Below are 14153 nucleotides of genomic sequence, written 5' to 3' on the forward strand. Positions count from 1 at the left end.
CCACAACAGACCTAATTACACAGGTCATGTCAGGCCTGCTGTTTCCAAGTGCTGACAGTGGAATTTCACAACATTAACATTTTTTCTCATTGTATCGATGCAAAATAATTTAAACTGTAGAAATACTGAATGCATTTTATTGTATCTGCATATTTTATTTGGCTTTTAATAATTTTTTCTTTTCTTCCAGTTTTCTAATAAACTGGTGGCTCAGGTAGCCTGTGATGTTCTTCAGCTGCTGGTTTCTTACTGGCAAAAGCTTCAGAAGTATGAACCCTCTCTTTCCAGAAAAATTACTGAAGTATGTCAATTTCTTTAAAATGTTTGTATGGAAATGGTCTTAATTCCTTACTTGAGCTGCTGTGACTTTATTTTAACTTTTTCTTTCTTCTACAATTATTGTTAGGAGATGTACCTGCTGTACTCCTAGAGCCAGTGTGCTTCTCTCATTTGTAGTGATTTATATCCAAAATACTAAGGAAAACTTTTTGTTTCACTTGGACATTGATTTTCCAGGGCAGTTAGATATTCCTAAGTGAATTTAACCTTTTTGTATCCTGTTCAAATTGTGTTCATGCTCTCTGTTCACAGTGAAAGAAGTTAAATGGCTTTCTGGAATTTTGTTTCTTTTAACATAGATCCTTGTGGCCACCATTGCATTTCTTTTGCCGAGTGCTGAATACTCCTCTGTGGAAGCAGATAAAAAGGTTTGTAACTGAAGAGAGAAGTTTCCAATCTTTCTTTGTGTTGTTTGCCATAGTTATTAAATGAAGTCACTTTCATATGACTCATATTTTAAAATACCACACTCATACCTTAAAGTTTGAGTGAATTTAACGGAATATACCTAAATACTGTGTTACATGGTTTTGTGTAGTTTATAGTTTCATTGCTGCTCTGCTTGTTGGACTGGTGTATGGCATTACCCATGAAAATGCTATTGGATCCAGTGTCTGCTGGTGTTCTTGAAGATCAACATGCATCCAAAGCTCCTTTACTGGACTATATTTACAGAGTGAGTATGAGGAATCAGTGTGATTTATTGTGTCTAGATGTTTAAAGATGCTTTTCACAGATTCTGTTAGGCACAGAAGTTTTATTAGTAAGCTGTAGAATTCTTGTGGTATAGGCAGAAGTCATATAGATGAGAAGTTAAGAATACAAAATGTCAAGATTATAAGATCAAAGATGTAAAATAGACAGAGGATGGTAAAGAGAGGAAGGTAAAATGTTTAAAACAATGAGCCATAGCATAAATATTTGAATTATTTGAAATGAGGCTGCTAAAATAAAAAAGAAAGTCTGAAGTCAGCTGTTGAAGTACAAAATACAAGGAGTGTTAGTTTAAAAATGCTGCATTTGGGCATAGGTGGTTTTTCTAACATGCCCTGGCTTTCACAACGTAGAAATTATGCTGGGTGACTCCACATTGAATGTGTTTAAGTGGGTACTGTAATTTATACTTTATTACTCCTTCAATGTCCTTGTTGCCTGCTTGCAGGTTCTGCACTGCTGTGTGAATGGCTCCAGCACATATACCCAGCAAAGCCATTACGTGCTCAGCCTGGCAGATCTCTCCTCCAGTGATTATGACCCGTTTTTGCCACTGGGAAATGTCAAGAGCTCTGAGCCAGCCCAGTGCCACTCCTCCACAGATCTGGGCAACTTGCTCACTGTGGCTGAGGGTAAGCATGGAGCATGTGCTCATTGGACCACAATTGATTTATGAAATAACTGATTTATTTGCCTGCGCTGAGGGGAACATCTTGGGATCCAAAAAGTCTCTTCCTGCTTCATACATACAACAAACTTGACCACTGTGCTGCTGAAGATCAATAAGCGCTGGTTGTTGGTTGTATCTGTCTCTCTTGCTATGGTGGCTGTGGGAATACAGGAGTTAAGGGGAAACATCTTGACCTGCCAAATGAAACTGTGGTGGCAGCAGGTGTTATGCAGTCAGTGTGCAGAACTTCCTCTGTGCTGTAGGGACCTGGATGTCACAGTAGGCAAAATGTCAAAGGTAAAATAAAAATATGTGACAGGTAGAATTTATTGGAAAGTGATTGTAAATAGCTTCCTGAACAGGAAGGGTTAGGAGGACAACTAAGGCAAGCTTCTGAAATACGACAAAAATTTGCAGATGCTCTTTTTTAGTTGTCTCTTGCTGCTCTTTTTCACCTATTATCTTTTCATTGATCGTTTTAGAAAAGAGGAGGAGGAATTTGGAATTGATACCTTTAACTGCACGGATGGTTATGACTCACCTGGTGAATCACCTGAGCCACTACCCTCTCAGCGGAGGCCCTGCCATTCTCCACAGTCTCCTTAGCGAGAACCATGACAACTCCTATGTGGAGTCCTCGGAGCTGTCCTCAGAGGTCTTCCGGAGTCCCAACCTGCAGCTCTTTGTGTTTAATGACAGTACTCTGATATCTTACCTCCAAATCCCAGCAGAGAAGACAGACACTGAGCCAGCAGCCGCCCCCTCAAACGTCAGGGTAATTGTCAGAGACATCTCAGGGAAGTACTCTTGGGATGGCAGGATATTGTACGGACCTTTGGAGGGCTGCCTCCCACGGCAGAGCGCAGCGAATGCGTTTGTGTTCTCAGGCAACCCTGAGCACCACCTCATTTCCCAGAAAGATGTGGCTCAGGTGGAAGAAGGAGAAGACGCTCTCGATCAGTTGCTGGAAAAGATCGGTAACACCAGTCCCGAGTGCCTTTTCCATCCGCAGCGGAAGCTGAATGAGCCATCACCACCACCCTTTGGCATGAGCTGTGACCAGGAGAGTGCCATCACTGAAGCCCTGATGAGGCAGAGCGCCCAGGAAAGAGAGTATATATTTAAGTGCAGCTCAGACTCCAGTATGAAGGTGGCCTGTCAGGAAGAACCACGTCCTTCTGAACCTCAAGCGTCCTTTTATTTCTGTCGGCTGTTGCTAAATGACTTGGGAATGAACTCCTGGGATAGAAGGTAGGAAGAGGGGATTCAGAACGTGTTTATGGTACTCTTACTTGTCTCACTTCTACCCCCAAACTTGTGCACACCCAATAAAGCAACATTTAGATAGTTGAGTAGTAGCCAGAGCATACATTTGAACTGTTCCATGTACCTGCTTCAGTGATTGTTTTATATAGATGTATGTTAATTCTTTATAATAATAATTTAAAATATCATTTAAATCATGCTACTTTGATTCCCTTCTTTTAGATATTTGAATGAGTAAATACTGTGTCTGTACTTTGTGGCATTTTCCTTCAAATCTTTTTTTTTAAATATATTTATAGAAAAAGCTTTCATCTTCTTAAGAAAAATTCAAAACTACTGAGAGAACTGAAAAATCTGGATTCCCGCCAGTGGTAGGTAATATTTACTGAACACTATGGATAGGGTTAGTGTTTCCAAAGAAGGAATGAGTATGTCACCAAAACTTCCTTAAAATGATGTGTGCTAATGATACAAGCATTTGTATGAAAAATTGATTGTTTCTAGAGAGTTCTGGAGCCTGAATGGACAAGCTATTTTCACTGGCACTGTACACATAGAATTAAAAATCAGTAGCAATTAGTAAGACACAGCAACCTATTCCCTGTTTTCTTTATTGTGGAAGAGGAGGGAAGAAGTTCCAAAATGTTATGTGACCTTGGCTTAGCTCACACAAAGGACTAATTTCTGCAGGATAATCCCAGTGTCAAGCACAGTGTTTTAAGGTCCAATCTCCATGCATCTACTCTACAGCCAGGTAGTGGCAGAATAGAGTTCTGAATAGTAGGTTTTATTTTTCATTACTTGACATCTAGCTATTTGAGTAAGTTCTGCAGCATTGCAGAGTTCTGATTTTCTTATATCCCAGCAATTTTCCTCTCATCTTGTTTTCAAATAAGCCAACAGTCACTGTCAGCCTTGTAAAACTCAACCCAGGATATGGATGTCAATATGTTTTCTTTCTCATAATATCATCACCCCATAATTAAAATTCCATGGGTCAAGTGCTGCTCCCATTTAATACCTATGCAATGGTGCTGTCTCTGGAAGGTTGCAGAGATGTAAGCAATTAGCTCTGTCATTGGAACTTGCTCCTCAGTCTCTTTTTCTGATGCACACAAGGAGTAGACTCAGCTCTCTGAGCTATGGTGTCTCGGCAGTGTGGTCATGGGGAAAAAAATAATGGTGAAAATATATTTCTGCAACTGCAATTGAGTAATGTATTTCTGTGCATAAAATAAACTTTTGAGTGCAGGTGATCTAAAAAAAAATGTTGAGCTAAAACTTCTTTAACTTTCTTTTTATATCCATTTACAGCCGTGAAACCCACAAGATTGCAGTGTTTTACATTGCAGAAGGACAAGAGGACAAGTGTTCAATACTTTCCAATGAAAGGGGAAGCCAGGCCTATGAAGATTTTGTTGCTGGACTGGGCTGGGAGGTAATAGTTACAAGTTTAGGCAAGCTAACATAATGGAAAATAAATCACTTATATCACTGTGTATTTTTTAATTCTCAAAGATAAATTGTAATGCACACTAAATATTTAGCAGTACTTAAAATATGACCTTTTCAGCTGAATGCTGTAAATCCACATGTGACTTCTGGGTGAACCCATCCTTCCTGTTTGTAATGGACAGGTGATGCTGCAGTGGACATTTCTGCCTGTGCATCATTAAGACCTATAGCATAATTTTACCTTAATTTTAGTACCTTTTAGCTCTCCATGGGATCAGAGCACATACCCAAACACAAGACTGCTTTATGAAGGACAAAAACATCTGGGTTTAGTTTGCATTGCTGAAATGGTGTGTCTGTAACTGAAAGGACATGAACACTTATGTTTTTTGAAATAGAGACTAGCTGTGTTTCATGTTTGAGTATTTAAGTGATACAAGGTCTACAGGGGAGGGGTAGGATAGTCAGCTGGGAAAACAAACTTTTGGACACAGGCTGGTCTACAGAGAGCCACTTCTTCTGACTAATCTAGAATAATTTCTTCCAAGTTTTTTCCTTTTGTACAAATCTTCGATTTCTTTTGCAGTTTTTTCTTTGTAATTTAGAAGTTCTCTGCACTTAATTATTGCTGGCAGTGCGTGCTTTGAGAGGGCACAGCCCTTAGAGCAGCTATGCAGGACAGAATGCTTTTGCTTCTTTGCTGTTCTTTGCTGGAGGGAAAGGTAAAAGAGCCATACAGATAATGACTCTGTGCCTTGTTAGAGGTGTTTGCGTCTAGTACACATCAAATACAAGAATGGGAAACAGCCAGATCAAATGCACAGATCACAAACCCATAGGGGAAGACTTCTTTTTCTCTGGGATGGCTGAAGAATTCTAGAGTGGTGAATTCACCGAGTCTTGAAATATAAATAAATACTGATTATTCAACAGCCTTTTCAGATTTCTTCTAATGATGACTTTCAATCAACCAGGTTGATCTTTCAACACATGGTGGGTTCATGGGCGGCCTGCAGCGCAATGGCAGCACAGGACTGACAGCGCCCTATTATGCTACCTCTACTGTGGAAATCATTTTTCATGTGTCCACAAGAATGCCCTCAGATTCAGACGATTCACTCACCAAAAAGGTAAATAATTTGCTGTGTATTTAAAAATATTGTCTGTAGTCTTTAAGTGCTTAAATTAAAGTTTAGACTCAAAACAGATTGTGCTGACTGGTGCTAGCAGGCCATCTTTGCTGTGCCACATGGTGCTCTGCAGCTAGATTATCTGAATTAAATGGCATCTAAGTTCTGGATTCTGAAACACAATTAACATTTCCATGGTAGCCTCAAATACCACCATTAGTAATAATATTAGCAATAATTTCATTTGTGTGTTGTCTGCCTGCCAAAACTGTTGTAGTTTGGTAGAACAAAACAACCAAGTGCAGCATAATAAAACCTTACAGATGAATTGTCCAGCGTGTAACAGAAAAGAAGTGAAAGAGAAATGACAAGCATAGTCCCAAAAGCAGCCATCTGATATTGAAAGCCATTATCCAGATATTCACAATTCTGACATACAGACTCTGCTTCAAAGATGGATGGCCAGAACTGAGGAAAAAATGTTGTTGGTATCAGTACTTAGTCATTTGTCTTTTCTAAGAAGGAGTGATTTGAGATTATGGTGCTTGCCAGCTGCTGCTTAGAGTCAAAGAAGATTCTAGGTGCATACCAAATCTTTGCCTTTTTAATTAGGATTGGCAGCTTGTCCTGCATAGGTTGTAGATACGCATTTGTAATGCTGCTACAGCTATCCAGTCTACCATGTGATACTATTGTGCTTTGAAAATTGTCTATAAATATGTCACTGGGTGATTGTATTTGTTGTCCATTTTGTTTCAGAATAACGTGCTTTTCCTTGAAATAAAAAGGTGGAATTTCTGATTACTGGTCCTGAAAAATTGCCCAGCATTTAATCATAAAGCAAGAGCCTTTCTAACCTTCTTTTTTATTGTGATATCGATCATTAAAAAACAAACAAAAAAAAGTCAAAAAAATTACATGTTTCTCTTTATGTATGCAACTCATATTTGTGGATGTACATGACTGTGGAAAAAAATGTAACCTGAGTAATTTAGAGTGGAGAGGCAGGGTTGTGGTAGGCACTAAGAGGCTGGACAGTCTCTATCATTTTACCAAGGTAGGACTGTCTGTGTTTTTATTGTTCCTGGCCCCAGTATTTATCCAGCTGCTAGTTAAAAACTCCAGTGATGAATGCTTTACGGTTTCCCTAGGCAACATATTCCTATGTTCCACTTTTTGTACCATCTGAAAACTTCCTGTAGCCTGTACTCTGCTTCAGCTTAAGTCTGTTTATTCTTACCTGATTCCACAGGGATATGGAGAACAGATTATTTTGCAGCCAGACTTAGTCATGTTTCAGAACAGCTACCATGTCTTTCCCAGTCTTATTCTTCCTACACAAATTTTGGTCGTTTAGTCTCTTTCCTTGTAAGTCCTGGTTTTTATGGAAGCAAAGCAAAGGCAGTGAAATATCCTCTAGCTGTTGAGTAATACATCACCTGTGAGAGGAGAGAACACAGTCTGAAGAGCTACCCCAGGAGGAAAATTGAGTTTTAATTGCAGTCAGTCTATTTTACTGATTCTCCTGATTCCCATCCACATTAGGGATTAACACAAACATTGAGGGAGTCTGGTTATTCTCTTTAATTGTCTTCCTTATCTTTGCTTTAGAAGAATTTCTTCTTTGCATGAAACAAAAAGCAAAAGCATTTAGTAGTTGCTGGTCTCCAACTCTTGAAGAGCTAGGAAACAAGGCCAGCTCCAGTATGTGTTATCCATAGAAAATACCACACAGTAATTGATTTAAGACTTTAAAAAAAACCCCTTAAATCTGCTGTAGGAATGGAACCCTGCAGGGATCAAACTGTGTATTCCTGTAAAGAAGGACAAAGCTCTGAGCAACCTCATGGACCTTTGGAGCTGGCCCCAGTGTAAGTGGTGGGTTGGACCAGATGACTTCCAGAGGTCTCTTTTAACATGCAATCTTCCATGGTTCTGTGCTTCTGCACAGAACAGGTTCATGTAATTTGTCACAGCTCTTTCGTGTGCAAGCCTGTATTTCTGTGCAAATTAGCACAGACTTCCTCACAAACTTTACAAAACTGCAAGATGCATTTCAGAAGCACCGTAAAATTCCTGGAAGATTGATAGTCCTCTAATTATTTGAAAATTCTGATGAGTGAACTAGAGTGCATTGGAAACCAGTGTTTTAAGCATGAGTGTATATCCAAACTATTCCTAAATACTTAACATCCTGCAAGAACTCTTGCAACTCTAAATATGTCAAATTCTTGAAATTTCACTTGTGAACTTTAGCTGTGGAGGCCGTGTACTGAAATACATAAAGGCAAGTACGTTGATGCTTTAGCAACAAAATTCCTCAGTCCACAGCAGTCCTATGTTGATTTTGGCAGCCTTTGCAGGTGCAGACCAGAACTGGCATGTGTGCTTGAAGAGAAAAACACGTGTCTGCCTGCAATGCGTGCTAAATGAGAGGAAATGTATTTATTTCCCCACCTGTCAATATCGCACTAGTGAATTCTGCAATACCTGGTGAACAGAGTCGTGACCAAATGTTCCACCACTCACATGGTCTTGGCAGCCCTCAAGTCATCACAGGTACTTCTGTGTTTCCTCTTGCTCACTGAACAGTCAGTGCATGCTGGGCTGAGGTCCTCACCTCAGATTACTGGGGCAGCATGCCCACGTTAAAAGAGATTATTTGGGGTTTATGACTTCTTTCCATTAATGCTGTTGTCATAGCAGTGTGTGAGGAGAAGGCAGATTGCAGTGTTGTCATTCAGTGCCTGCTTCATCTCAGTGTTTGCTCTGAGAGAACTCTCTCTGGTGACAGAGGACAGTATTACTGAGGAGAAAATTTTATTATGTTGCCAATCAGGATGCAATGGGGGCCACAAGTTTTTTTCTTGTCTTCTCCCTGCTTCCATCAAATAGGGATGCATGGATACCATCTGGGACCTAAGGCCCCCTATCTCTGAAATCTTTATCATTTCTGTGGCAGCTTCTGTGCTTATTTTGCCTCCAGACAGGCAAAAAGAATTCAATACCAGTCAGTGTGTTTGGCTCACAAGATCCAGAGCAGAACAGAAGGTCTTACCACCTGCTGGACAAGGAAGTAGTACAGCAGGCCATAAATTCTGTGGGCTGGGGAATTAAGCAGATGCAGTAATTTTACTTAAATATATTATTATGGTTCTTTATATTTCACTGAACACAAAAGGATAAATTAATTTCTGGTATAAATACACAAGAATAAGTGTGCTTCCACTGGGGATGAACTTGGCCCTGTGTTCTTATGCAGTATAGTTGTAATTTGCAGTTTGTATTCCTTTATTTGAAGCATATCCTGACATATTATATTGCTCATTTGGGGGAGGGGGAGAGAAAAAACCCTCCAATTATCTCTCAGCCGTGAAAGAAATTGTTTCTAGTGGAATAATAAAAATTCAGCTGATATCCTTTGCTGCGGTAGGGTTCAGCATCATTGGTTCTAAACTTTTTATCTGGTTTGTCTTGTGACAAAAATGAAAATCAATCATAGTAACAGCATCCTACCATCCCCTGTCTTGTTCTGCCTAAATTGTACCTAACGGCTTAAAAATGAGCTGCAGAATTTTTAAGTGATTTATTCCGTCTTCTCCATTGTCATAGCAGAACTTTTTCAATTCAGAAATCTCGTTGCAACCCCATTCTGAACTCTTGCTCCTTTGCTGAAGAAATTTGTTAGCTAGAGCTAGATTAGATTTTTAGCAGCTAATCTAACTGCTGTAGGGGTTTGCAAAGTGGGGACAGAGCTGTGCTATTGGATTTGTCCAATTCATTTGACTCCAGGACTATAATTGCACTTATGTCTTACAAGGCTTTTATAGCCTAGGGCTGGCGAGCAGCAGAAAAACAAATTGGCAGTGATACAGTAAGAGTGAAAGGGAATGAAAGGCACACATTATCAGTCTCCAGGCAGCGCTGTTCTGGCAGGAAGTTTCTCGGTTAATTTACAAATAAAACTTAGATTTTAGGATGGGTACACTGTCAGCCAGACAATGGGGATGTCAGCCCCCACTGTTACTTAGCAAAAGTAGCAGCCCTGCCTCCCCACAAGCAGGAATTCTTCAGCCCAACAGACGACTGCTCTCTGGAGCCAGCTGGCTGGGTAATGCAATTAGCAGGGAAAGGAGGTCAGGCCAGGAGGTGTGGGCCGGGGCCGCAGTGCCCGGCAGCCAGCGCGACCTGCCCCAGCGCTGGGATGGCAGTGCCTGAGATGGCAGCGCCCATCCAGGCTCCCCATGCCAGGCTCCCCATGCCAGGCTCCCCATGCCAGGCTCCCCATGCCAGGCTCCCCATGCCAGGCTCCCCATGCCAGGCTCCCCATGCCAGGCTCCCCATGCCAGGCTCCCCATGCCAGGCTCCCCATGCCTGGCTCCCCATGCCCCATCAGGCTCCCCGCCCTCCGAGGCCCAGGGAACACACAGAGATGGGATCAGCCTGGTTCATGTCAGGAGCTACACGCTGACCCCGCTGCCAGGCGCTGAGAGCTCAGCCTAGCCCAGACGTCCAGCCCTGGCTGTGGCAGAGCGTGTGTGTGGCTGAGGACACGTGTATTTTGGTCGTGTTAGTGAATGTGTTTTTGCGTGCAGGCGGAAAATTCATGCACTGCCAGCTCGCTTGGGGAGAGAAGCAATTGCAATTTCAAGAGGTGCATTTGTAGAGAGATCTTTCACGTCAGCAATAAACAAAAAAATCTGACTAGTTGTGGTTGAACTACTCTGTTTTTTGGTTTTGCTTTTTAATACATCTCTTCTTTCCTGGCTACTGGGGAATTTTTTTTTAAGTGTACTTTTTTTCCCTAAAATTGCTTGGACAGCACAGCATGGGGCTCAGGCTCCAAATGCAGCATTTGTGTTGCTTTGGACCTTTGACCAAACCTTCCTTATGTCCTTCAAGGTACAGAGTCTACCCCACAGCTGATACGTTGAATGAGCAATACAGGAAAATAGCAGCTGGTTTGTTGTCACCAATAAGATGATGATCATGTTTTTAATCAATGAAGTTATCTTTCAAGAACAAATATTTTGTATTAATACCAATTTTATATTTGCAACATTATACCTTTACAAATGCAGTTACTAAGGATGTATGACTTCAAAGCATTGACAGGTAGTAACTCCAGCTTTACAATTAGTTACTAGCATGAGATGAGGATTGTAGCAAAGGGAGTGATCTATTACCACACCACGTTTGCAAGATTCTGAGCTCGTTGCCATCACTTCCTGTCTCAAACCCAGCAAGCCTTGGTTGATCTAACTTCTCTGTGTTTTACTGAGTTTTATTGTCTTGGATGTGATATAAGTACAAAATGTTTTGGGATTCTTTAGTATGAAAAATATTAGATTATTATCAACATAGATCCTTGTGATTGATAAAGGATCTCTTAAGCAGGATTTGGACATATTTTCGTTACTGTTTTTGTAGTGATACATGGTTTTTATCACTCCAGAAGCAAAAGGAGGCAAGGCAGCCTCTTCTTCATGCTTTGTTTTTGCAGAAAGAGGAGCTATGTTCAATTTGAATTGCCCTGTGCAACTGTGCAATTGCATCACCTTATTACAGGATTCTGTTTCCATATTTATTTGTTGGACTTTCTGAAGCAGAGATTGCTAAATACTGCCATTGTGGGCTTTCTCTGCGCCACAAAGCTAGTGCCAGAGCCCTCTTTAGTATCGGGGTGCGCTGGGCTCAGCCTGATAAATTGTGGGCACTGCTGACAAATACATCGCCGTTGGGCTGCTCTGAATACAGCTGCTGTGAGCTGGGTCCTTCCCTTGCTCAGCATGCAAAGAAAATTACAGCTCAGCTTCGCCTGGGTGCAAAACAGCTTTGCCAAACACTTGGATCCTCACTATGTGTAACCTGTTGTGCACAAAGCCTTGTAGCCAGACAGATCTTTGGGTTTTTAGGACTAAGCTTTACATCTGGCTTTTAATCACTTTTAAGGTGAGCTAGCTGTGTCTGCTCACAGAAAGTGAAATCAGGGCTTTGTCGTACATGGGAATTACTGCTTAGTTTTTTTGATATGTGTCAGACTGCACTGTGATATTATCAACATAAGTATTTTCCTGGATGGTGCTTTATTTTTACTGAGCAATCAAGAAAATATAAGAGAGCTCACAGAAATCAGGATGATGACAAGAACTGGACTTTTTGGACTTTTTGGACTGATTTTTTTCATGTAAAAAGCACTAGTAATAGTATTGTTGATGTTTCCATTTTTTTATAAGGCACAAAATATCTGTATTTTCTTCAAGCAGAACTGAAAATGTCGTATTTGTAGGTGTAAATAAAACCTAACTCTCTTCTGTTTCATTTAGAATAAATGGCAAATCTGAGTCACTCTATGAACTTAGCTTTATTTTACTTTAAGCAAAGTTCATAATTTTAGCTTTTTGATTCTCATAATGTATTATGTTTTTGCCATGTTCTCTCACAACTAGGGTACAGTTTGCTACCCGATATGCAGGAGTGAAAGTTTCCCCTTCTAAAAGTGATACTTGGTTCTAAAGAGGGGAAATTCAGGAGTACAACACAGGCTGATACAAGGCATGTGGAGATTACTCAGTTGTTATTTACCAATGAAAATCACTACCTTCCCCACCACACCTCCCCCTCCCCCCCCTTTTTTTTTTTAATTTCCTATTTTTCCCCACACGGAGACAGTCAAGAAGGCAGAGCTAGGTTTTGGCTTCTTTGTTAGCTCTGTTGTGCACATTGTTCCAGGGGCTAGCACAAAATTGGGGCCGGGGGGAAGGGCAGGATGTCTTTTAAGCTTTAAGTGGGACTTAAATTCTCTTTACACTTTGGGCTGATGTTCTGCATGTGGATTAAATTTTAACTTTAAAGCTTACAGTTGAAACTATTGTGCGTAGCTTGTACATGATTGCCAGATACTTTTTGCCATCTGTTAGATCACCTCCAGTTCCACCAGTAACAAAGCAAACACACAGACTTTCAGATGCATTTGGTATATGGCACATTTAGATTTTATCCATATTTTTATGCAACCCTGCTCCAAATAAAAAGGTAACTCCTGCAGTATTTCCAGTTCTTCTTTAATTTGTGTTGTCCAGATACTTTGCTCACATTTTCAAATAAAAGTCCTCTCCAGATAGAGTCAGCAAGGAGATATTTGTAATACAATAAATTTAGTAATAGCGGTTCATGATGGGAGGTTTCTTGACGGGCATCAAGGTGTTTGTTTCTGTCACAGCTACTTTATTTTAGCTGGAATATGATGTTCTGTTGACTAGTGTTTGGTTCTCGTAATTCTGATTTCCATTTTAAATTGTTGTAGGTAATGTACATTTACATATCATGCTAATGGCTAGTTTGATAATTACTTAATTAAGCCATCAGACAACAATGCATTCTGAACAATGCAAATTATTTAGCTGATCTTTTCATGAGCAACTGGAGAAAAACAATATTTTAACTTTTTCTGTAATGAAATATTTCTACTATTGAGCATTGTAATTCAATTTGTAAGCCATGACCCCTCATAAACTGTTGTTATCACTCTGATTAATAAAGAGCCAATTTGCTCTTGCAGCTTCGTCACTTGGGAAATGATGAGGTTCACATCGTCTGGTCTGAACACACCAGGAACTACCGCCGAGGCATTATACCCACAGATTTTGGAGATGTTTTAATTGTTATTTATCCGATGAAGAATCACATGTTTTTCATAGAGATAATGAAGAAACCAGAGGTAGGTTTTGACTGCTTTGTTGGACCTATCCTATGTGTTATGCAGGTGAGCAACAGTTTTGTTGCTTAAATAAAGCTCAGTGGTTTAGAGTTCGGGGTTGTTTTTCCAGCAAATATGAAACACTGTCTGTCTGTCTGGGTTTGAACATATGCTGAGCATGAAGCTTTTACTTTCAAACTAGAATTATTAATAACAATCAAAATTGCTCTAATTAATTCTATATTTGTGCTTAGTGCTTTGAGAAATGTTTCAGAATTCTCAGCCCATAGGAGTTATTGTACAAAGAACAATGTTTAAAATCATGGTGAGTTTCTAGTGTCAGGCAATAAAAGCAAAATAACAGAGATTTAAGTTCCTAATTTGCTACTAATTCACCCCATACGGCTTGGTCACTGTTGTACATATGGTACCGTGCATAACCTCACATGTTTTTGAGACCATCCTCGTAATCTGACGCAGTGGGATGATGTAGGCATTGAATATCCTTAAATCAAACAAAGTATTTGAGGTTTAGTATTTTCTGTTTCAAGCATTGTTATGCAACCACATTTGAGACATTTTTTTAAAATAATGGATATATGTCGTTTGCAAAATGTCAGGGTCTTGTGTATGTACATCTGTACATAGGTATAAAAAAATGCTACTTTAATAAATGCTTGTCTGGTACATTATGGATGCAAAACTGTGTATGAAATACACTTTATGAAAGTCATTGGTGTGATAAATACTATTTCCCTTATATGAGGGACAATATTTGTCCCAGAGAATAACCAGCTGTGGAAAAACGCATATATCAGATAACCTGTCTACCAAAATTTTTTAAGTTGTGAATGCAGAGCTGTTATATATTAAGAAACAG

The 14153-nt window shown here is 40.0% G+C and overlaps 1 protein-coding gene across 1 annotated transcript in view; it reads left to right on the forward strand.

Annotated features, from left to right (window-relative positions):
* Positions 1 to 14153, forward strand: part of RALGAPA2 (Ral GTPase activating protein, alpha subunit 2 (catalytic)) — a 156895-nt gene that overhangs the window by 94593 nt on the left and 48149 nt on the right. Inside the window, exons 29-37 of the mRNA XM_010005126.1 lie at positions 191 to 301; positions 639 to 707; positions 878 to 1015; positions 1502 to 1685; positions 2206 to 2974; positions 3289 to 3360; positions 4304 to 4427; positions 5419 to 5574; positions 13136 to 13294. Coding sequence (XP_010003428.1) covers positions 191 to 301; positions 639 to 707; positions 878 to 1015; positions 1502 to 1685; positions 2206 to 2974; positions 3289 to 3360; positions 4304 to 4427; positions 5419 to 5574; positions 13136 to 13294 — 1782 coding nt within the window. The remainder of the gene's footprint in view (positions 1 to 190; positions 302 to 638; positions 708 to 877; positions 1016 to 1501; positions 1686 to 2205; positions 2975 to 3288; positions 3361 to 4303; positions 4428 to 5418; positions 5575 to 13135; positions 13295 to 14153) is intronic.

Source organism: Chaetura pelagica, unplaced genomic scaffold (genome assembly GCF_000747805.2).
Source record: "Chaetura pelagica isolate M959 unplaced genomic scaffold, ChaPel_1.0 scaffold171, whole genome shotgun sequence".
In the NCBI taxonomy this organism is placed as follows: Eukaryota; Metazoa; Chordata; class Aves; order Apodiformes; family Apodidae; genus Chaetura; species Chaetura pelagica.